Here is a 25,566-nt window from a genome sequence, read left to right as displayed (position 1 = left end):
GCCCAAGCAGCAGTTGGTGCGGTTGGCCTTGAGGACTGACTAAACAGCAGTGCAGGGGGCAGTTGGAGCAGTGACTGGCCCCCCATCCCCCAGCAACAACTAGAGCAGCTGCTGGCCCCCCAGGGCTTTCTCCCCCCACCCACTGGTGGCAACCGGAGTGGCAGCGGGGCCCCCCAGGACTCTCCCCCTGGTCGCTGGTGATGAGGACTCCCACCCCCTAAGATTCAGTCAGGGATATTTATGGTATAAGTCATGGACAGGTTATGGGCCGTGATTTTATGTTCCTTGCCCGTGACTTGTCCACGACTTTTACTAAAAGAATACTCATGATTAAATCATAGCCTTAATAATCACCACAGCACCAGCAGTTCTATCTTCTTCATAGATGCAGCCTGCTTCCTCTTCATTGGCACCATCATCAGTAACTCAACTGTCTGCATTATGTCCTCCCCGTTTGCTTCCACCAACACCGACAGATACATCATCAATGTTGGTACTTTTGGGACAGCATTGTGTGTCACCCATGCAGAGACCTCCAACACCTACTGGGATTGCTCTGCCATTCATTGAGGGGAGTAATATTGCCTCATCTTCAGACACTAACCATGATAGTCCCATGTATCTGTCAAGGTCGTTCAAGTCACCATACAGATCATGCTCTAGGGATACATGAACCCTATTACAACAGTATTATGATGCCCACCATAATGGCTGTACAAAGACTGGGCTCTTAGACCAGTGGCTCTCAACCTTTCCAGTCTACTATGCCCCTTTCAGGAGTCTGATTTGTCTTGCATACCCCCAAGTTTCACCTCACTTAAAAACTACTTGCTTACAAAATCAGACATAAAAATATAAAAATGTCCCAGCACAGTATTACTGAAAAATTGCTTACTTTCTCATATTTACCATAAATTATAAATCAATTGGAATATAAGTATTGTATTTTCAGTGAATAGTATATAGAGCAGTACAAACATGTTATTGTCTGTATGAAATTTTAGTTTGTAGTGACTTTGCTAGTGCTTTTTATGTTGTCTGTTGTAAAAGTAGGCAAATATCTAGATGAGTTGATATACCCCCTGGAAGACCTCTGCTTACCCCCCCAGGGGTACACGTATCCTTGGTTGAGAACCACTGTCTTAGACTGCTCCAAGAGCATCTAGATCTCTGTTGGCCACACAGTGCAGGAGAAAGTCGCCTGCTCAAGCACTTATAGCGACAAGAGAAGATCCTCCTCCTAACCTGAAGCCTTCTCTTTTTTGGAGCCCACAGAGAAAACGAATGCTAGAGATAAACCCCTGGATAATCCCCCTCCATATTTCTTTCTCTTCCACAGATGAGGCCATCACCCCAGAGTCAACATTGCCTCCTCTTGAAGACTGTAAAATTTTTCAAGATCTCATTAGGAGAAATACATATCTGGGAATACAGGTGGATCTTGTGCAAGACAATCCATACAAACTATTGGATATCTTACGAATTTCCACTCTGGAACGATTGCCCTTCCCATTAATGAAGTCTTGCTGGATTCCACAAAGACCCTTTGGGAGACACTGGTTCTCTATCCAACCCACTGCCAACTGAGTGGACAAATTGTACCAGGTTCCCAGGCAAGAATTTGAGTATTTTTTTACCCACCTTGTCTCTTTAGGACTCTAGTGGTCACAATGGTAAACAAGCATTCAAGGCGGTCTTACCCTCTGGCTACCCTGAAGGATATGGAGTATAGAGACTGAACCTGTACAGTAGAAAGGTTTATGCCACTGCAAGCCTTCAAATGAGGATGTCAAATGAGCTGGCATTATTGTCCAAATGCACCTTTATTAACTAGTCAGCAATTTTAAAATTTGTGAACAAACTGCTTGAAGAATAGAGGGATCACCTTTCAACTTTAGTCTTTGAGGGTCATCTCAGAGAACAGATGTCTCTCCAGGCGATTATCGACATGTCAGATACCGTGTCATGTTCAGTGGCTTCAGCCAGCTCAATGAGATGCTCTTGGTTGCAGGCCTCCAGCATCCCAAAAGACCTACAAAATACAGTAGAAGATCTGCTGTTTGAAGGTGCTAAACTGTCTTCTGAGAAGACCAGTGACACCATGTGCATGTTGAAAGAGTCTCGTGTGATCCTTCATTTGCTGGGTTTCTGTATCCCAGTAACAAAGAGGAAGCTGTTTAAGCCCCAAATGCGGTACAGATCTTACTACCAGCAGAAACCTGAATGTAGAGAAATCAACATTACAGCCAACACAGTGAATAGGTTTCATAGGGGCAGATCTTGATGCCACAATTGCCATGGCTTACCTCCCAATGATGAACTGGTTCCAGTCCATAGTCTTTCTGTGTGAGAATCTCAAACCCAAGGACAACAGTGCTCTTGTGTCTACAACTGTTGGGACACATGGATTTGTGCACATACATGACTTAGCATGTCAGACTGCACCTGAGATGTCTGCAGGCCTGGCTTCACTCAGTATATCATCCAAGCAGACATTCACTGGACACACTGATTTGTGTACCTGCATGAGTGGATCAGTCCCTGAATTGGTCGTTAGACCCTTAGAATGTATGCAGGGGCTTCCTTTCCTACCACCAGAACCAACTGTGATGTTGGTAAGAGATGCATCCACTGGGGTTGGGGGGGAGGGGCACCTGGGTCAGCTTTCAGGCTTCAGTACTTTGGATGCCTCAGGAACTTTTGTTCAATGTTAATGTGCTGGAACTTTGAGCTATTTGTTGGGCCTGTGAGATGATCATTACGACCATCAGGGAGCAGGTTGTTCAAGTTCTCAGCAGCAACACTACTGCGATGTTTTATCTGAACAAGCAGGGAAGTGCAAGGTTGTCTCAGCTGTGCCAAGAAGCAATCCACTTGTGAAACTTCTGTATAAAGAACAATAGCTTGCTAAAGGTTTTTCACCTTCCAGGGTGAGGAACATTATTGCAGATTCTCTCAGCAGAAACTTCATAGACCATCATGAGCAGTCAATAGAGAGGGATATTCTCCAGCAAATCTTCTGTTAGAGGGGCTGTGCAGTAATAGACTTCTTTGGAACCAACCTGAACAGCAACTGCAGGAGGTTCTGCTCCAGGGGAGGTCACAGCGCAGGTTCCGTGATGGATGCCTTTCTTTTTCCCTGGTCGAACAATCTACTGTATGCATTCCCTCTAGTCCCTCTGATTCTGAGGGTGATCAGGAAATTAAAAAGAGCCAAGGCAACCTTAATTCTTATAGCACCTGCCTGTCTGATCTGGCCAAGATAGTGCTGGTATACGGATCTATATCAGCTCCCCATTTGTCCACCTGTATCTCTACCTCTGGTCGAGGACCTCTTGTCTCAAAACCAAGACACATCAACTTACAGTTTCTTCACCTAAAGGCATGTAAGATCTTATTTGAGCAGTGAGGAAAATCTGCTCCTGTGATGTCCAAGCCATTCTAGTGAACAGCAGAAAGGATTCCACCAAAACCACATGTGCAGCAAAATGGAAAAGGTTTTAAATCTGGGAAGAATGTCATCAGCTATCTGCTGATAACACAGAGATGAGACTACTTATTGCATTGGAATCCTCTGGTCTATCAGTTCAGTGAGAGTCCATTTAACGGTCGTGTATGCAGTACACCCAGCAGTAGTGGATGGATTTTCCATTTTTTTTGCATCACTTGGTATCCTAATGTTATCCATATCCTTAAGTTTATGCCCAAAGTGATATTGCCATTGCACCTCAACCAGACTAACATCTTCCAGTGTTCTTTCCAAAGTCTCATTCTTCCAAGGCTGAAGAGAAGCTTCATACCTGGGATGTTCGGAGTGCTCTGGCATTTTATGTGGACTGCACAAAATCTTTCAGATCCTCTCCCAGGATGTTTGTAGCCTATGTTGAGAGCATTAAAGCACCACCTTTTTTAGCTCTGTGTATTTCACATTGGATGTCAGATTGTATTAAATGTTGCTATGATCTGGCAAAGGTCTCTCTGCCACCAAGGATAACAGCTTACTCCACTAGGGCTCATTCCACTTCATCAGCCTTCTTGAGCACCTTTGCTATAGTAGACATTTGTAAAGCAGCAATGTGGTCACTTATACATACCTTCTCCAGGTACTACGCTGTTACTCAAGCTTCCTGATAGGATGCCAACTTTGGCAAGTCAGTATTGCAGTCTCTCTTCAAGTAGTCAGAAGTCCTACCACTTGTAAAGAAACTGTTGGTGAGTCACCTATAGTGAAATATATATGTGCACTATCACTCAAAGGAGAAAAAAAATTACCTACCTGTGCACTATTTGTTCTTTGAAACATATTGTGCATTTGTACATTCCATGACCCTCCCACCTTCCCTGCAGCTTTGGGTTTAGTTTACCAGCTGCGCGAAGGAACAGAGAGGGAGATGGTGACCATGCCTCTTTATGCCCTCAGCTTGTTACACAAGGATAGCAGGGGTGCACGTACTACCCAATGATATGAGGAGTAAAAGTCTCTGACTCGAGTAAATTGGGTGCATGTACACCTACAGTGGAATGTACACATGCAACACATCTTGAGAAACAACAGTTACTGTATAGGAAAGTAACTGTGGAGATTTTATTTATCCCTAATAGGAATTGCCTATTAAATAAGTAACATGTTAATAAAAAGGGTGTGTCATGTATTTTTCCCTTTGCTTACCATACTAGTACTTGTTTACTGTGGAACTTGCTTGTAAATGTATTTGCTATAAGAGTTAATTATTTTTTATGTTTAAAAGAGAAAAACGTTGTTACACTTTCAGGTTTTCTGCACAGTGGAAGTGGAGTTTATGTTCTGTTATGGATGTTTTGGATATGGCTACTCGCACCAGGTTAGGCCCACTATCTTTTTTTTTTTTTTTGGATCCGTTATGATTTTGGACTAGAGCTATTCCATTCCAAAGCTCAGACATTTATAACTTCCATAAAAATTTGTATTTGGGGATGATATTTTTCAATTTGGATTAAGCCTTATGTGGAATCCTTTTGTAAGGATTGAACAAAATTCATTGATATGGTATTTAAGTGACATGGAGAAAAAGTTGTATGCTTAAAACTATAATATATATATATATAATAGTTCATCTAGCTAGTAAATAAATTACAACAGTACACTTGAGTTTTTATACTCTTGATAACTTTCACTGGGTGTATAGACCCCATGCTGGCATGAGGTCTAGGGGTTAATGCAGCAACTACCAGCCGGTGCTGACTGGCACATCCTCACAGCAACTGGGAGAATAAAAGAGCTGAGAAGCAGAGGGACAGAGTGGCTGCCAGAGGAGCAAGCAGACTAGAGAAGGAAAGTCCTGCCAGCAAACTGGTGAGAAGCCACCCAGGGACAACTCTGTAGAGAAGGAATGACTGGAACCACAGGCTGAAGTCTCCTGCAGAAGCAAAAGAGGTAGGAAGGAGCTTAGGGTACAGGAGAGGAATTGTTAAGGACTGATTCTGTCTGTCTGGTTTAAGGGCCCTGACTGGGTTCCACTGCTAATCCCTCAACAGAGACTTAAGAACCAAAAGGGGTTTGCAGGCCCCCTGAGGACCAGGACTAGCGAGCCCCTGCCAAGTATAAGGGGAAACGTGTACACCACAGAAGGACTGAAATTAACACCCTTCATAGTCCAGAATAGGACTGCCATAGGGACTCAGGCAAGAAGAGCTGACTCATGGTCATAGAATCATAGATTATCAGAGTTGGAAGGGAACTCAGGAGATCATCTAGTCCAACCCCCTGCTCAAAGCAGGCACAATTCCCAATTGTTTTTTGCCCCAGATCCCTAAATGGCCCCCTCAGGGATTGAACTCACAACCGTGGGTTTAGCAGGCCAATGCTCAAACCACTGAGCTATCCCTCCCCCCTGCTGAACCGAACAAACTCTGTCCAATGCTCCGTCTGCCCAAAGGGGGTGCTGATACATTAGCACACCAGCCCATACGTGGCACCAAAAGTGGGGTTTCACTGTTTCTGAGCCCCCAAAAAGTCCTAAGATGGAGGCAGCACTCAGATTGCTAGCCCAGCAGTGGGCTGCTGCCTTGGATCAGCAAGCAATGGCACAGGAGCAACAACAGATGCAGACCTTGACTTGTTACAGGTCCAGCAGCGGCAAAATGACCTGCAAGCAGTCTCTCATTGACAACAGCAGGAGGCCCGCCACCCAGGCCACGGCTCAACAGCAAAGCCAACAAAAGTTGGATATGTAGCCACCCAGCAACAGCAGCTGGGTAAATGTATGGGGGCAACACTTAGGATAACACCACCCCCACTGGCTGGATCTACGACATAGTTGGTGAGTTGGTCCAGCAGTCCTGTGCTATCCAAGATGGGACCTGAGGAAGACCTGGAGGCCTTTTAGGAGATCTTCAAACACCTCGCCACCTGCACCCACTGGGACCCTGAGACATGGGTAATCCACCTAGCTCCTGTTCTGACGAGGGAACCACAGGCCCTCAACCAGCAATCCACCCTTGACTATCCAATGGTAAAGGCAACCATTTGACTGGCTGCACTAAATGAAGAGACATGCTGCTATTTCAGAGAGCAGAGATTTAGCATATTCATGCAGCCCCAGGCACTGGCAAAGAAATTCAGAGGTGTTGTCTGGAAGTACTAGAGGCTAGAATGAGCAAACAGACAGTCGGGCCAGATGGCTATAGGAGAGTAATAGAAGGCAGATATATTAGCCCCAGGCTAAGTAGGTCCCTTTTCACTGGGTAAGGTAACAGGGAAGGTTCCAGAACAATCAGGAACCTTCTGGAGACAATTAAGACAGGCTGATTAGAACACCTGCAGCCAATCAAGAAGCTGCTAGAATCAATTAAGGCAGGCTAATCAGGGCACCTGGGTTTAAAAAGGAGCTCACTTTAGTTTGTGGTGAGCATGTAAGGAGCTGGGAGGAAGAGGCGCTTGGAGCTGAGAGTGAGAACTTATACTGTTGGAGGACTGAGGAGTACAAGCATTATCGGACACCAGGAGGAAGCTCCTATGGTGAGGATAAAGAAGGTGTTGGGAGGAGGCCATGAGGAAGTAGCCCAGGGAGTTGTAGCTGTTTCAGGAGGCACTCTAGACAGCTGCATTCCACAGGGCCCTGGGCTGGAACCCAGAGTAGATGGCAGGCCCGGGTTCCCCCGCAAACCTCCCAACTCCTGGTCAGACCCAGGAGGAGTTGACCTGGACTGTGGGTTCACGAAAACGGCCAAACTAAGGGTTGCCATGAAGCTCCAAGGTGAGCAGATCTGCCAATAAGTGCAAGACCCACCAAGTTAGAGGAGGAACTTTGTCACAATAATTATGAGGCTGAAAATGTATCCTCATGGCTTAAAGCAAGCCCAGGCAAAAACTCTTCAAGAGCGGAGCGGCAGTTCACACCTCATCAGGGCATGTATGGGACAAACCCAGCCCAGCCTCACTGGAACAAAGGATGCTGGCCTAGGCAGCAACAAAAGAATCTGTTGGACTTTCGAGTGAGTCACCCCCCTTCCTTTGGTCAGTTTGGGACTGCGATGAGGTAATGCTCCCCTGACTCTGAAGGGAGGGGTGAAGCCAAGAGGGAAGAAAGGATATGTTAAAAGGCAGAGACGTTTGCCATGCTCTTCCTCTCTCTTCCACCTACACCTGCAGACACCACACCAAGCAACTGAAGCAGTGTTCGAAGGGGAGAGCCTGGCTGGAGAGCAGCCAGCCAGCCTGTGGTGAGAAGCGTCTAAGTTTGTAAGGGCATTGAAAGTGTTAAGATCAGCTTAAAATGTGTTTTGCTTTTATTTCATTTGACCAAATCTGACTTATGTTTTGACATATAATCACTTAAAATTTATCTTTATAGTTAATAAATCTGTTTGTTTATTCTACTTGAAGCAGTGTGTTTGGTTTGAAGCGTATCAGAGATTCCCCTTGGGATAACAAGCCTGGTACATATTAATTTCTTTGTTAAATTGACGAACTCATATAACATTGCAGGCATAACTGGACACTGCAAGACGGAGGTTCCTAGGGTTGTGTTTGGGACCGGAGATTTTGGCTAGTGTCATTTGGTTGCACAATCCAAGCAGCACTTACATGTCAGAGGCTGTACGTGAACAGCCCAGGAGTGGGGGTTCTCACAGCAGAGCAGGGTAGGACTGGCTCCCAGAGTCAAGGATTGGAGTGACCTATCAGATTACCAGTCCAGATAACACCAGAGGGGAATGTCACACCCAGCATTACAGGATTCACTAGGGAGGATGATTTGTTTCCAGTGCGAACACAGGCATATCAAGAAAGATTGCCCAACCATAGAGTCTAATTATGAGGCAGGCTTCTCTTTACCCAGCCTCACCCAAATGCTAGGCAGTTTAAAATTGACAACCATAATGCATGTTGACTAGCTTGAGTTAGCCCCAATGGACTCATATTGTAAACAAACCCTAGGGAGAGAAGATCTGCTGAGGAAAGCTGAGGTCCTCTCAGAAGGCACAGTGTCCCTAATGCGTTGCCCTGAGTATATGAGGGACTCCTTCTGTACTAAAGTCTATCTAACAGCAGGTGGACAGACTGGCCACCTCATGGTAGGCTTAGCATGTATTACCCAATCCTGTTGAGATGGTATTGTCTTCACTTTCAAACACTGTTACAGATGCTCTTGAGAGGCTGAATGGATGTGGCTGGTGAAATAGAACGGAGTCTGGGCAACCTCTTTCCCTTCAAGGACAAGGACTTTTTCCTACCCCAAAGAAGGCCTGGTGGACCAGGAATGAGAAATGTGCTGCCAGATGTGAGGAATGTGACCTACAAAAAAGAGACCAGTGTTGTTGTCTGGGCGAGTAAGACAACTCCCACTGGAATGGATGTTCCTAGAGTTCCGAACCTGGAACAAGACCTAGTGGATGTGGGGAAGCTGTAGGTATCATCTGACCTGCAAGTCGAACAGCAGAGGGAAGATTCCTTCTAGAGAGCCTATGAAGAAGGCATAGCTCTTATAGATGGGGAAGAGGTGACAGCTGAATTAGCCAGTCACTTGCCTTGTTTCGAGTTATGGGGAGACTTACTTTGTCGCCTAGCACAGGGTACGCTGGACGGTGAACAGTACATCAAACTCTCTCTACTCCATATATTCAGGCAGGAAATACTCAAGCTGGCCCATCAGGTACCAATGGTGAGCCACCTGGGCCAGGAAACAACTCTTGGCTGTCTATTACCCTGTTTCTTTTGGCTCAGAATCCATTTGAAGATAAGAGATTATTGGGCTTCCTGTCCTGATCGCCAACCGGAAGCCCCCAAACAAGTGTGAATGGCCTCATTGGTTCCCCTTCTATTGGTGGAGGTCCCATTCAAGTGGATAGAAGTACGTCATCATCACCTGTAGAGAAGAGTACTGCCAGTTATTAATACATACTGGCTGGCATTGACTATGTCACCTGTTACCCAGAACCAGTTCCTCTACAAATCACTACAGCCCTGGTAATAGCAACAGAGCTGTTAAAAATAGTTGTGAGAGTACATAAGAACGGCCATACTGGGTCAGACCAAAGGTCTGTCTAACTCAGTATCCTGTCTTCCGACAGTGACCAATGCCAAGTGTTTCAGAGGGAATGAACAGAACAGGTAATCATCAAGTGATCCATCCCCTGTCGTCCATTCCTAGCTTCTGGCAAACAGAAGCTACGGACACCATCCCTGCCTATCCTGTCTTATAGCCACTGATGGACCTATCCTCCATGAATTTATCTATTTTTGTTTTTTTGTTTTTTAACCTGTTATAGTCTTGGCCTTCACAACATCCTCTGGCAAAGAGTTCCACAGGTTGACTGTGTGTTGTGTGAAGAAATACTTCCTTTTGTTTGTTTTAAACCTGTTGCCTGTTAATTACATTTGGTGACCCCTAGTTCTTGTGTTATGAAAAGGAGTAAATAACTCTTCCTTATTTTCGTTATCCACACCAGTCATGATTTAAGAGACATCTATCTTATCCCCCCTCAGTCATCTCTTTTCCGAGCTGAAAAGTCCCAGTTTTATTAATCTCTCCTCATATGGAAGCTGTTCCATGCCCCTAATAATTTTTGTTGCCCTTTTCTGAACCTTTTCCAGTTCCAGTATATCTTTTTTGAGATGGGGTGACCACATCTGCAGGCAGCATTCAGGATGTGCGTGTACCATGGATTTTTATAGAAGCAATATGATATTCTCTGTTCTATTACCTATCCTTTTCTTAATGATTCTCAACATTCTGTTAGCTTTTTTGACTGCTGCTGCACATTGAATGGATGTTTTCAGAGAACTATCCACAATGACTCCAAGATCTCTTTCTTGAGTGGTGACAGCTAATTTAGACTCCATCATTTTATATGTATAGTTGGGATTATATTTTCCAATGTGCATTACTTTGCATTTATCAACATTGAATTTCATCTGCTATTTTGTTGCCCACTCACTCAGATTTGTGAGATCCTTTTGTAACTCTTTGCAGTCTGCTTTGGACTTAACTATCTTAAGTAGTTTTGTATCATCTGCAGATTTTGCCACCTCACTGTTTACCCCTTTTTCCAGATCATTTTTGAATATTTTGAATATTATTGGTCCCAGTAAAGACCCCTGAAGGACACGATTTACCTCTCTCCATTCTGAAAACTGACCATTTATTCATACCCTTTGTTTCCTATCTTTTAATCAGTTACTGATCCATGAGAGAGCTTTCCCTTTTAACCCATGACAGCTTACTTTGCTTAAGAGCTTTTGGTGACCGACCTTGTCAAAGGCTTTCTGAAAATCTAAGTACACTATATCCACAGGATCACCTTTGTCCACAGGCTTGTTGACCCCCTCAAAGAATTCTAGTAGATTGGTGAGGCATGATTTACCTTTACAAAAACCATGTTGACTCTTCCCCAACAAATCGTGTTCATCTATGTCTGATAATTCTGTTCTTTACTATAGTTTCAACCAGTTTGCCTGGTACTGAAGTTAGGCTTACTGGCCTGTAATTGGCAGCATAGGTGCTGACTCCGTGAGTGCACCAGGGCACACTTGGGGGAAGGGGCGGAACTGGGCAGCAAGAGGTGGGGGTGGGCGGAGGCAGGGCAGGAGTGGGAGCGTGAGTGAAGTGGGGTTAGGACCTAGGGCTGAGCAGGGGTTGAGCATCTCTGGGGAAAGTTGGAAGCTGGCACCTGAGATTGCTGGGATCACCTCTGGAGCCTTTTTAAAAAATTGGTGTCACATTAGCTATCCTCCAGTCATCTGGTACAGAAGCTGATTTAAATGATATGTTTCCTACCACAGTTAGTAATTCCGCAATTTCACATTTGAGTTCCTTCAGAATTCTTGGGTGAATACCATCTGGTCCTGGTGACTTATTACTGTTTATCAGCTTGTTCCAAAACCTCCTCTAATGACACCTCAGTCTGGGACAGTTCCTCAGATTTGTTACCTAAAAAGAATGGCTCAGGTTTGGGAATCTCCCTCACATCCTCAGCCATGAAGACCGATGCAAAGAATTAATTTAGTTTCTCTGCAATATCCTTATCATCCTTGAGTGCATCTTGATCGTCCAGTGGCCCCACTGGTTGTTTAGCAGGCTTCCTGCCTCTGATGTACTTAAAATAAAGTTTGCTGTTACTTTTTGAGTCTTAGGCTAGCTGTTCTTTTAGCCTTCCTAATTATATTTTTACACTTAATTTGCCAGATTTTATGCTCCTTTCTATATTCCTTACTAGGATTTAACTTCCATTTTTAAAAGGATGCCTTTTTGCCTTTCACTGCTTCTCTTACTTTGTTGTTTAGCCATGGTGGCACTTTTTTGGTTCTCCTACTATGTTTTTTAATATGGGGTATACATTTAAGTTGAGCCTCTATTATGGTGTCTTTAAAAAATTTCCATGCAGCTTGCAGGGATTTAACTTTTGGCCCTGTACCTTTTTAATTTCTGTTTAACTAACTTCCTCATTTTTGTGTAGTTCCCCTTTCTGAAATTAAAAGCTACCATGTTGGGCTGCTGTGGTGTTTTCCTCGCCACATATATAATTTAATTATATTATGGTCACTATTACCAAGCGGTTCAGCTATATTCACCTCTTGGACCAGATCCTGTGCTCTATTTAGGACTAAGGGAATGGCTACACTTGCAGATGTAGAGTGCTTTGAGTTAAACCAGCCTTCGTAGAGCGCAGTAGGGAAAGTGTTTCAATCTGTCCACACTGACAGCTACAAGCGCACTGTCGTGGCCACATTAGCAGCTCTTGCAACGGCCACAGAGAGCAGTGCATTGTGGTAGCTATCCCAGCATGCAAGTGGCTGCAACGTGCTTTTCAAATGGGGGGGTGGGGAGTGGAGTGTGACAGGGAGTGTGTATGTGGGGGGAGAGAGAGTGGGTTTTGGGGGGGGCTGAGACCATGTCAGCATGCTGTCTTGTAAGTTCAGACAGCAGCAGACCCCGCCTCTCTGTCTCACACACAGCATTCCACAGTAATGGTTGCTTTGTCTCAGAGCAGATAAGCAGCTGGCTGTCAGAAACGGAGCTTTCAAAGGGCATATCCGCATTCCTACAGCAAGTTCAAAACAATGAGAAGAGTGGCCACTTGACTTAAGGGGATTATGGGACATTTCCGGAGCCTGATCAGAGCGCAGTAATGCAATGTCTCGTTCACACTGACGCCCAGGCGTTTCAGCCAAGGCGCAACAAGCATTAATCTTCTCGCCGAGGTGGAGTACCAGGAGCGCTCTAGACATGGAGTCAGAGCGCTCTACGTGCCTTGCCAGTGTGGACGGTAGTGAGCTAGAGCGCCCAGGGCTGCTTTAATGCGCTGTAACTCGCAAGTGTAGCCAAGCCCTAAATCAAGAATTGCCTCTCCCCTTGTGGGTTCAAGGACTAGCTGCTCCAAGAAGCAGTAATTTAAGGTATCAAGAAACTTTGTCTCTGCATCCCATCCTGAGGTGACCTGTATCCAGTCAATATGGAGATAGTTGAAATCCCCCATTATTATTGAGTTTTTTATTTTTATAGCCTCTAATCTCCCTGAGCATTTCACTGTTATTATCACCATCCTTGTTGGTTGGTTGGTAGTATATCTCTACTGCTATGTTCTTATTATTCAAGCATGGAATTACTGTCCATAGAGTTTCTGTGGTACAGTTTGGTTCATTTAATATTTTTACTTCATTTGACTCTACCCTTTCTTTCACATATAGTGCCACTCCCCCACCAGCATGACCTGTTCTGTCCTTCTGATATATTTTGTACTGTGGTATTACTGTGTCTCATTGATTATCCTCATTCTACCAAGTTTCTGTAAGTTACTCTCCTGTCGAAAAACATACACAATAATTGAAAAGGAGTGCCTTGCAGTGAAGTGGGCTATTGAGACACTAAGATACCGTCTGCAAGGCAACCACTTTAAGCTGGTGACTGACCACACCCCACTAAAATGGTTGAACTACATGAAAGAAATAAACAAGAGTAATGAAGTGTTACCTTGGCCCACAATCCTCCTCCTCCTCAGTTGAGCATCGCCCTGGCCGTCAAAACGAGAATGAGGATTTCTTCTCACAAGAAGTGGGGAGCACTTCTTCCGCAGAGAACTCTTCAGCCCAAAGGAGAGAGCTCTGTTGTGGGGTGAATAAACCTCCATCCTGGCCTAGCCACCAAGAAGATAATGCAGCAACTGCCAGCCAGCTGGGAAAATAGAAGAAGCAGTGGGGTGGGGCAGCAAGTCAGAGGAGCAAACAGACTAGAGAAGGAAAGTCCTGCCAGCAAATGGGTGAAAAGCCACCCAGAGACAACTCCTTAAAGAAGGTATGATTAGAATCGCAGGCTGAAGAAGTAGGAAAGAGCTCACGCTATGGCAGGAGGAATTGTTGAGGATTGATTCTGCCTGCCTGGTTTAAGGGTCCTGGACTGGAACCCAGAGAAATGGATGGCCCTGGGCTCCCCTACTGTTCCCTCAACAGAGGCTTAAGAACCAAAAAGGGTTTTCAGGCCCATGGAGAACCAGAACCAGCTAGCCCCCACCAAGCATAAGGGGAAACCCATACACCCCAGAGGGGCTGAAACTAACACCCTTCACAGAACGGGATTGCCATCAAGACTCAGGCAAGAAGGGCTGAGTGACCATCCTGCTGAACCAAGCAGACTTTGTGCAATGCTGTCCCAGATCAGCGCACCAGCCCACAATAATTGTAATTATTTCTCCCCTTTCTACATATATCCTATAATGGGGAGTACTCCCCTCGTAAGTGCCTGCTGCTGCTTGTGGTATTGCAAGCTTTTTCCCTCTCCTGGCACCTCTTTGTTGGTTGTCAGCCTTGCATGGCAGGTCTTCAGTGGCTCGGCCCTCCAGCCAGGTCACAGAGTCAAAATAAACCCCTTCTGGGGTTGCAGAGAGTCCAACAAAACTGTGTATCTGCCCTCACCAGTGTCTTCAGCCCTCTGTCTGGGCCCTTTAAATTCATCCCTTCACTTAGGCTTCCAAAGGAGCCTTGTGCCTTTCTCAGGGTTTAGACTACTTCGCTGGTGGCCAGCTGGGGAAACAATGGCCCACCCACTACTCCGACTTTCAGAACAAGGACCCTATAAACAGCAGCTACGTACCACTCACTTCAGTTAATTGCTGCTTGTTCCCTGGACCTCTTCCCACCTGGCACCTTTATCTTTACTCCTTTCATTAGAGTTAAAAGTTCTCAGGTTCTCTCTCCAAGCTTAAGCAAAATGCAGCCAGAACCAAACTCTGATTGTCTCTCAAGCTTCTTTTGCCAGAGAGGCACATCCTTCCTTGCTTCTGTAATCCCAGCTAGGAACTGACCTGCTAAGGCCCTGCATCTCCTTTTATCTGAGCCTGCTGGCCTAAGATTGGCTGCTTCCATGCAGCCTCTCTAGGCAGACCAGGAGGAGCCACCTTCCCAGCTCCTTTCCTGGGGTAGGTGTGTAGTAGGACCACATGGCCTCCAGCAGGGAGCCATGAAGGTCTGGTATACCATGTCACACATCCCCATAAAACTTATGGAAAAAACACTTCTATTCAGGAACTCTTGAAGTGAAGCTTGATTTTTTTTTTTAAGTGAATCTTTTTCAGCAGTATGAAAGGCCAAGATAAGCCAAAAAGACATTAGGAAAATCTGAAATTTGAATGGCCTGGACGTTTTTATACCCCCATGTCTGTAATATTCCTTACGTTGTTTGTCCCAAACTTTCTCAAAAATTTCTATCCTGGAATGGGATGTGGCATAAGAAATTTCAGATAGGTTGGTTTGTTTTTAGTGAGATAAGGTTTGGTTTTGAAAATGAGTCTTCTAATGAGAAACTAACTTTAGCCTTAATTATGGAGGAACTAGCATCCTTCTATAATAGGAACCATGTGAGTGAGTTTAACAGTACCTTATCCTCACTTGCTCACTGTACAGCTTTTTCTTGTGTCCTCCCAAATTTTTAAGTCTCTCTGGTTTTACTGAAGGATTCATATATTTCCTGAGTCCATCAAATAATTGGGTGGTACTGTCTACAATGCCAGTGCTAATTATTCACTTTAATATCAGTGTTTTCCTTTTGTAGCTGAAACATTCTGAGGCAGATCTTCAGAAGACCATTAAACATTCCATGTTTATTCGGATTCCACCACCTGAAGACAGAACAGATCCTCAAAGGTTCTTAAGAATAATTTTTGTTAGTGATAGTTAAAAATACCATGGACATCTATGTATCTGTCCACGTGTTGTTTATATGACATTTCACAAATGTAACTGTTGCAAGTAAGTACAGTACTATTCATACAATCATACTTCCTGCATCACTGGGGAAATAAATTTTCTAATAGTCAACCTAAATTGGAGGAATTAGGATTATACTTCTTTGTCTTCCTCTCATCTATTCTGCACAAAGGCGAGGAGGAAAGGAAAGGAGAGTTTTCCAGGACTTTCTCCTTTCCCTGATCTCTGCAACTGTAACACTTCAGTAACGGCCAGTGGAGCTCCCTGACTGTGTATGGAGTACTTGCTAAGGGCCAGATCCTGCAACAGGATCTGCAGGAGTGTACCCCTATACCCCCATTGAAGTCAGTTGGGCTCCATGCAAGCACAGGTTCTGCTCACATGGATTCTGTTGCAGAATCTGATCCTTAGTGATTGGCACTTCATTTACAGGCAGAGTGAACAGAACAGTGACTTCTTCCTTGCAGACTTAGTGTCTGGGTATAAAAGCTACCAGTCAAGGCTCCCATCTGTTGTACGTGTGCTTTCTGAGCCCTAACCCTGGAATTGGCCTGACAACCTTCTTCCATTCCTACGGAGGAATTACGGCTCTTCTCTTCCCTCCTCCTACGCTATCTGCAGGAGAACAGAGGTTCATGACTGAGTCACAGACATGGTATCATGATAATACATGTTGAAAATGGTCAGAACCATCCATTTAGTCCAGAAACTTGTCAATCATTTCAACATGTCTATCTGCTTGTGACATAATACTGTCACCATGGCCATGCAGGCTGATGGGATGGCTCCAAAATGCAAAGCCAAATGGCAAACATTTCATAATTTAAAAATAAATTAATGTACAACCATCAAAATTGTTTGGTGTTCCCAATGACACACTAGGCAATGGAAATCATTGCTGTGAGGGTATGTTCTGAGTACAAAAATCATGAAGCATGAAAAATACTGTTTTTATTAGTCTGATAATGGAACTTTACCAAATAGAATTTTGTAAACAGTTATAAAATGATTTTTCTCTTGGCTGAGAGAGAGCATGTGAAATTTCATACTAAAGGACATTTTTTTCAGAAAGTGTGTGAAAACAACTACTTATACAGCATGCTCTCAACCATAGCTATAGCATAGTTTTTTTAAATTCAAGAATAATCACTTTGGAGTGATCTGTCATCATTATGAGATGAGGGACTTCTCTTCCCCTTCCAAAATAAAATCTTAACATCTAAGGTCCTGTGGGGGAAAAAACATCAAATGTATTATCTGTGACATTACAGTGACACTGAAGTAGCATAGAGGTTATTCATTGTTTTTGTAAAGATGATTTGTGCATTATCCTTACACAATTTTCTTTTACTACTGATCTTATAATGGTTTGTTTTATTTAGTAATATTACCACAGCACAACACTTGGGATACCCAGCATTCTTATCCCCAGATCTGAATGTGAGAGAAGAGACTCATGAGAAGGATATTCCTACAACATCTGGTGTGCCTTCTGATGGTTTAGAAATGCTTCAGAGTGTTCTGAATAGAATGTCTCCTCGAAACAGGCAAGAAATGTGCAGAGGACACAAAATGGATTCCTTCTTATTTAATTTGTGCACTTAGCCTCGTTGTTCTTTAAAAAAGTAGTAGTAATAGTTTTGATATGGGGGCATGAGTAGGTCGTGGTTCATTTTGGTACTTACTGTTTCAGCCTTCATGCTGTGCAGAATCATCCTTCACAATCTGCACTGATGGCAGCACAGTCACTTGCAATTTTTCTCTTTATCTGCTAATTTTACTGTCTGTGACTTGGTTATACCAGTGCAGACATTCACCCAGAAAGGATTTTATTAGGAAATAGACAGAGAGTTGGTCTTATAAATAAAGGTAGAACCAGAGTAAAGCTAATGTGCTACATTCATTTATGGAAGTACTCAAAGAAGAGGAGCAAATAGGAATGAAAAGAGGAGGACCTCTTCGATGAGCATCTTAGTTGTAATTGCTGTCACCTGTCTGTCTGACAGCATAGTGGAAGAATACCCTTCAAATAGCACTGGTGGGACTGTCATTAAAACAAAGTGAGTTGGTGAGGAAAATGTCTTTTGTAGTGATATATGTGTACTGAATCTAGATTTCTTATGTTTTTTAGCTGTACAGCAGTTGTAAATGCCAAAAAATGGAAGTTCATGCAGTAAGCCCTTTGACCTTTTCCTTAGTTACATGCTGTAGTCACTGATGAACAACCTTGCAAGTTTAGATATTATAAATGTCTTTACTGACTCTTCACTTTAGGTTGGAAAAAATGAAAAAGGAATATCGGGGTCTGAAAACGTGGCCCGAAAAGGCTGAGTATTTAGACCAACTCATCATGAAAAGGGGACCTAAAATGACAACAGAGGGGACTACGGTAACTAAAGAGCATGTAGAAAGCATTCTGTATACACTTTATTATTGTTGCTCTTCTTGTTGGTGAAACATTACCAGTAAATAAGAAAAGGAGTTCTTGTGGCACCTTCGAGACTAACAAATTTATTTGAGCATAAGCTTTCGTGAGCTACAGCTCACTTCATTGGATGCATGCAGTGGAAAATACAGTGGGGAGATTTTATATACACAGAGAACATGAAACAATGGGTGTTACCATACACACTGTAATGAGAGAGACCGTACTTAAGTGCAGAGTTGTGCTCTGTGCATGAAGGCCTATTATCACCATATCTACCAGTGGTCCCCAAGCTTTTCACGGTCGCACCTCCCACTTACCCTGTCAGGGCCTCCTCCCTCCCGCTGGGAGTAGGGCCATGGCTTGGGGGTGGGACAGGGGGCACTGGACAGGGGTAAGGAGATCGAGCCTGTGGCCACAGCTGGGGGCAGGGCTGAGGCTGGGCTCAGGAGTGGAGCCGCAGCTGGGAGCCAGTGCCATAGCAGAGCTGGGGCTGGAGCAGGGCTTGGTGGTGCTCCCTTCCTGCCTCCTAAACGTTCCTCTGTGGCCCCTAGGGGAGCATGCCCCACGGTTTGGGGACCACTGATATCTAAGAAGGACGTGCAGGATGCCTAGCTAGAAACACTGACAAACTTTGGAGATGAGTATGGGGAGAATGAATTTCAGAACTTCTATGGTTTTCAGAGATCTGTATCTCAAGTATTTTAACCATAAAATCTTGTTGGTTAACAAATTCTTTTGCGAAACCTGTGTTTCATGCTTTCCTGCCATGTTGTCCCAGATGGGATAAACTAGAAGACCAGGGTGCCCACAGCCTTCGTGGAACTCTGAGCGAACATGTATAAGGGACTGGGAGTTCCCAGGAGATCTTCGGTTTCTGGGAGACTCTGGTTTGGAGGTTGAGAGTGGCTGGGTGGTGGTGCCCCACTTTCCATGGATGAGCATCAGCCAAGTGGTTTGAGCCTATAGATGTGTTCTAAGGCCCCAGAGCTAGAAACAGTGAATGTGCCCAGACCCAGGTGACTTAGAAGCAAGTGATAGTTACCCTGCACTTGGGTCCACTTACAACTGACTAGTGACCATACAGAGTAATACTGGGCCAGTTTGTAATAATAGATATAATGTATTTATTCTAGATTGTTGAAATGTACCCTCAGCCTTAACACTATTCTAAATTAACTTTTGGCAGGGAATTACATTATTATTATAATTATTAAATTAACTGTGATTACAAAATAAAAGTAACGGTCATCTGCACTAATCTCAGTAGTTTGCTTCCCCCTCTTGAACTTCACCTAGCAAGAAGAGAGACTTCCTTTTTTGTGTTTGGCTTATGTTTGACAGAATGAGCTGATGAAAAGAAAAGTTGTAACAAATAGTCTCTTTCTAGGGTTTATTAACAATATATATAGAGCTACAGTATAAGCTTACTTGACAGATTTAAAATGTCTCTACTAAAGTTCACAAAGTGACACTCTGAGAATTTGCACATCAAAAAGTGTGACTCTGTAATGATGATAATTCAGGAGGAGAAATTCAGATACAGTACTGACAAATAACCTTTCACTTTTCACCTTTTTTGGGTTTTAGGCTTCTCGCTTCAGGGAAATGGTTGGAAAGATACAACATGCTACTGGGGAAGGAATCGGAAGCTGTTCTGACACATCAGGTTTGGAGAACATTAGTATTTCATATTTTAAAAAAGAGCAAGTGGCAAGGACAGTGCCAACAATACAATTTTGAGCCTCTTACCGATGCAAAATATTAACTCTTTGCTCAGAATTTTAAGTATCATCGGTGTATATATAAATGATTATGAATAAAATAATTAAAGAAGCTATATTAGAGAAGGGAAATAGTCCTAATCAGAGTCAAAATATGTGCTCCAAATTTTGGTTTAGAGATACTGCCATACAAACCTGTGAGGTGAATTTTAAGGTTTGTGACAGGCTATTTGTTATGGTAATGATTAGCCAATGGATGACTTGCTAGATTTAGTGTGAATATTGGGAGGTTATGCATATGAGTTATCAGTAAGCAGGTGTTGCAGATGACCTATTGTGAGCTGTTACATTCAGTTTAATGAACTGTATTGGACATGTTATTACATGTAAGATTTGACGAAAGCAAAAATCTACCATGGTCTGTGTTTTCAGTTATTATAAAGTAGTACACAGTAAAATTACATACAGAGACAGGGGACTGTACTTCTCATGTTGGCAAATATCCAGTATGTTCAGCATAAAGAAGTAAATCAAGTGATTGGAATATGTCAGCCTTTTGTGAAAAAGACTGATGTTTTGTCAGTTATTACTATAACATAATAAAGACTTTAGAATGGAATGTTTAAAATCTAGAAAGGAAATATTTAAACGGTATATTGTTAGTAGGTATCTCAGGAGTTATAGGTGAAATTGCATAAAGTAATCTGTTGAAATTTATTATCTAGTCAGCCTGGTGATCTAGCTAGTTCAGGAGATGAAATTTACGAAGTAAATCAGTTTTTTACCTGCTTTGTGTAACTTGGCAGTGTCCCTTAAACTAATGAAGAATAAATTGGAATTTAAACATTTTTTCTGCTTGTGATGTGCTTCATACCTTGTTAGTAAGATGAAGAATGTATATAGTTCCTAATTATTCTTTTCTCAGTTGAAGATGATTCACAATTACAGGAGGAGCAGCTATTTGGATTTGAGGTAAAGGTGTTTATTCCTTAAAAATTAATTGCATTTTCATAGAATGAAATGTTGATGTTTGTACTTAGGGTTTGAAATACCATAACGCCCTGAAACCATTAGTTTGAATCTCAGCAGGGGTCATCTCAGCTCTTTGCATTTCTGAGGTAGGTGGATTAACTCTCTGTGCTCATGTGCTCATTGGGTGAAATGCTGGCTCCATTAAAGTCCATGGCAAAACTCCTATTGGCTACCAGGTTTCACTTTATCTTCAAGTGATGATCTGGTGGTGGTCATTTGGAAGATATGATATAAATGGAGGACCTATCTGTCCTGAGTAGACATTAAAGATCCCATAGCACATTTTGGCTGAGTAGAGATTTTCCCTCATATTGTTGGCTAAAAATTTTCCTACCCAGTCTGATTTATATTTTTACTAGGGTGACCAGACAGTAAATGTAAAAAATCAGGACAGAAGGTGGGGGGTAATAGGTGCCTATATAAGAAAAAGCCCCCAAAATCAGGACTGTCCCTATAAAATTGGGACATCTGGTCACCCTAATTTTGACTGTCACCCTTCAGTGCAAGGGTAGCTGGAATTCACTTGTGTTATATATCATGGACAAGGCTTGGAACACTTACCTGACACCTACTAGTTATGATGGAAAAAACCTTTGCCATTGCACCACTACTAGAAGCACACACTCTCCTCCAACCCTGCAGCTGCAATGAATTAGACAGTTGCACACTGTTTGTTGTAACATATTGCTAATACAGTTTTTAAAATGTAGCTTGAGTGTCTATGATCTGTTGGTTGCTTTCATTCACTCTGTCGTTTTTTCATGCTAGATTGTGGTCATCTTTGTGTACGTTGTTTCCAATGTCTGTTTTATTTTTTTTTCTTTCCTTCCACCTCCTTATATCCCTTTCAATTTCCTATATTGTATGCTCTAACTTCTCTGCTATATTTGTCTTTCTCATGTCTCCCCAAAATCTTTCACAACCCAGACTTCTCTTTTGTGACTTTAATTATTCTCTCTCTCCCACCCACACCCATATATCTGCACATATGCATTCTCTCACACACTTTCTCCCCCATGCATAAATGCTTCATAAATAGGGCTTGAAGAGCTTACCATACACCTAATAGCCAGAATGCTTAACTAGCTCAACTTAGAAGCCTGGCAAGAAATGGAAACCTGGTTGCTAAGTGTGTAAGCAGATCAGTAACAAATATATCTAGCTGCAAAGGTCATGACTAGGAATTCTGATTTCTAATTTTTATTAACTGTATGTGTTTAGGTTTTGAATTGGATTAGTTGGTGCCTGTTCAGTTAGAAAAATCAGATTCTGTAGTTTTATTTGACCCTCCTTTGAAGCAAAAAAAAAAAAAAAAAGATAGAGAGAGAGAGAAGGGGAAAGTAGCTTTCACTGGGAGAAACTCCACACTTACAGATCACTAGTTTGAGAACAATGCAAGTAGAGATATATTGCAGTAATTCTCATGAGAAGAACTTTGTTAAAGAGTAAAGGAGGGAGAGAAGATAGGGTGGAAGGACCCAGAGAGTTTTAAAATATTTTTTCAACCAACTTGATTATCATACACATTGTAAGGAGAGTGATCACTTTAGATAAGCTATTACCAGCAGGAGAGTGGGGTGGGGGGAGAGAAAACCTTTTGTAGTGGTAAACACCCATTTTTTCATGCTTTGTGTGTATAAAAAGATCATCTACACTTTCCACAGTATGCATCCAATGAAGTGAGCTGTAGCTCATGAAAGCTTATGCTCAAATAAATTGGTTAGTCTCTAAGGTGCCACAAGTACTCCTTTTCTTTTTAAGATCTTTAATAATTCATAACCTGAGGACGTTTTCTCTAAACTCACTAAAAGCCATATTATACTGGATCAGTAACCTCTTTGGCCTGAAAATACATTTCCTATAAACCTTGTAGGTTATGCAGCCCAAGATATCCTTGTTATCTCATAAACAGAAAGTACAAAGACACTCCAAGTACCAAGCATAGTTTTAAATAGTTTTCTTTTCTGTGAGTCACATATGATGTGAAGAATTTTCAGAGATTTAGATTTTTGTTTCTCCAGACAAACAAGAAAATAATCCTATTTCTAGAAATGGAAATGTGTGGCCAACAATTATTATTATTACATCCTTCTCGCAGCAGTGTTGGTGCACAGGGCAGAAACTAGTCTCTTCCATCCCTCTCTGTCATTTGCAGCTGCTTCCATCCGTTCTATGGTGTTGAGATAGACTGGTCTACCCTCCCTGCTAAGGATTCTTAAGGTTTCTCTTGAGTGTCCTCATGTCTTCACACCACTTGGTTTCCACTTGACAGCTTCATGTGGGAGTCTGTATGTTAGCATGCAGAGTACCTGACCCAAATATATCCAACACTTCATTCTAGTGGAGATGAGCTGCTCGTTGGTGATAAAGTCTCTCCAGCCGATGCCCAGAATCTTTCATAGGCATTTATTTTGGAAGACATTAGTTTCCTATCTAACATTTTTAATAGCTCTCCAGCTCTGACAGCTATACACTAGCATTGAGATGACATTTGAGTTGAAAACTCTGTTTTGTTTTGGTACTGTATATTTTGTATCTCTATACATTGTTGAGTTTAGTGAATACTGTGGATATCTTTTGATACCCCACCTTCTGCACTTTGATGTGGATGCTGCTGGTTCCAAGCCAAGATAAAATGGAGAGCATTGAGAGCAAGGCTAACCACCTAGCTTATTTAAAACAAACAAACAAACCACACACCTCATTGGTTATAGAAATGATAAAAATTATTAAAATGATTGCTTAATGTTTCATTAAGTCTCCTGGTGAAAGCAGAACCCTCCAAAATTTGAATCTGGCAGCAAGAAAACACTTCTCGTGTTCCTGTCAGTTACTGGAACATGAGAACAATCTTTCAAATATCAAAGATCTCACCAATTGTATGGGAGGTGGACAACTATGGACTTGAAATGCTGTGCATCTGTGAGAGCAGACTGACAGGAGTGACTAGGAAGCGCTTCAAGCAAGAGAAAAAACATTTAATCTATTCAGGTCAGGTCATCAAGACAATGTACACTCAGAGACAGTAGCACTCATTATGACAGATTCTGTAGGAAAAGCCCTTATCTGGGAACCTATCAGCCAGCGATGCATGTAATACATAGGAATTTAAAAAAAAAAATCAAAAGAATGCTAACTTTGATCATGTTGTTTACCTTTCCTAGGGGCCTGATCTAGCTCCCCACAGGAGTCAATGAGAATTTGGTCATTAACTTTGGTGGGAGTTGGCTGGGGCCCTAAATAGAAGTACTGTAATGCTGATACATTTTATTTTAATGTAACATTTTCTCATTTCATTTACTTTTATCCTGTTTTCTGTAACTTCTGTTTTATTGATTGGCATAATGTTGGATATTTAAAAGCTATTTACATGAGTTATTGTTAAAGGGGGATTTTTGATCTTTACTTTCAAATGTTTATAATAAAAAACCCCAATGTTATTAAGCAAAAAATCCAGACTCTGGCCCAAATTTACCAGTTACATAAATGGTGGTAAAAGTTGATTGTAAAACAGATGGGAATGGTAAAGTCCTGCACAGATTTGGCACTTAATGAGTCTGAAAAATGAGTGTAATTTATAACAGTGTAGTATTCTTGGGGTAGTAGTTCAGTCCTGGTCTGAGTGGGTGCAGCTCCTTTTGAAATCAGTGTGAATTGTGCACCTGCTTTCGCAAGGGGTGAATTTAAGCCTGTGGTGTTGGGAACAGCATGGGCTTAAGTTAAAGTAGGGGAATTTACTTTACCTTGCACCTTTTTGTTAGTTTCCCCACCCAGTGGGCCAAGTTTTGTTCTGCTACACTGTTGTAAATTCATAAAAAATAATGTGTAAAGTGTGATTTGTTTTGCAAACTGCTAAATGCCAAATCAGTGCAATTTAACTACTTTCCCATTTACACTGTACCAATTTAAATCTGATGGTTAACTATATACCACCATTTAGATCATTGCTGAAATTGACACAAAGACTTCCATGAGAGTTGCCTCTACTCATTCTAGGCTGCGTTTTGGACTTCGACCTTTAAACGATATCAGTAATTATTAGAGAAAAAAATTGTTTTTTCTTTATTTACAGACTGAACCCAGCAAGGATTTTGACCTGCCCTTGAGAATTGCAGAGACCATATTGAGAAGTATGGAAACAGATTTAAGTGATGCCCAGGAACATTCAGAATCTGAAGAAAATCATCTTTCTGTTCCCAGAGAGACTGGAATATCTGCATCTACTGTTTCTCAAAAACTGCCAACTAAGAAAGTATCTGAAAATCTGACTAGGAAATCTTCAGAAGATCAAGGCAAAATTGTGGACTCGGAAAGTAGTATTGCTATACCTCTACAGAGGGAAACAAAACTGAGAAATAATCATGGCAAAGAAGAAATAGAAGATCTGGAACCAGCAGGCATATCTTCAAAGAGGCCTGACCTGTCAGGTTCAGAAAATTATCCAGTAATACAAATACAGGTATCTACTTGCAATATACAGACTGTTTCAGTACATCAGCATCAATAGTGAGTTTATTTAAAGTGCTCCAAACATAGATCTAACTATATCTCTCAAAGTGACTATTCTTTTTAAAATTTAAGTGAATTTTCTGTGATGGCTGTTCTCTGAGATATACATTGTGATGCTTGATGATGACTCATCCACTCTCCTCTCCACAGTGTTGAGGAGTCTCTAACTTTTTTGTCATATTTAATTTTTTTAATCACTT

The 25,566-nt window shown here is 42.4% G+C and overlaps 1 protein-coding gene across 1 annotated transcript in view; it reads left to right on the top strand.

Moving 5' to 3' along the window:
• The window catches only part of C2CD6 (C2 calcium dependent domain containing 6), a gene marked incomplete at both ends in the record, with an annotated part of 44,102 nt that overhangs the window by 5,760 nt on the left and 12,776 nt on the right, over positions 1 to 25,566 (top strand). The window contains 8 exons of the mRNA XM_084642871.1: positions 2,012 to 2,254; positions 4,773 to 4,841; positions 15,522 to 15,613; positions 17,059 to 17,223; positions 17,951 to 18,065; positions 19,692 to 19,770; positions 20,751 to 20,797; positions 24,930 to 25,316. Of these exons, the coding sequence (XP_084498997.1) occupies positions 2,012 to 2,254; positions 4,773 to 4,841; positions 15,522 to 15,613; positions 17,059 to 17,223; positions 17,951 to 18,065; positions 19,692 to 19,770; positions 20,751 to 20,797; positions 24,930 to 25,316 (1,197 nt within the window). The remainder of the gene's footprint in view (positions 1 to 2,011; positions 2,255 to 4,772; positions 4,842 to 15,521; positions 15,614 to 17,058; positions 17,224 to 17,950; positions 18,066 to 19,691; positions 19,771 to 20,750; positions 20,798 to 24,929; positions 25,317 to 25,566) is intronic.

The sequence above is a fragment of the Lepidochelys olivacea genome (assembly GCF_965140295.1).
Source record: "Lepidochelys olivacea isolate rLepOli2 genome assembly, chromosome: 11".
NCBI classification, from domain to species: Eukaryota; Metazoa; Chordata; order Testudines; family Cheloniidae; genus Lepidochelys; species Lepidochelys olivacea.
This window is presented reverse-complemented; position numbering and strand designations above follow the sequence as displayed.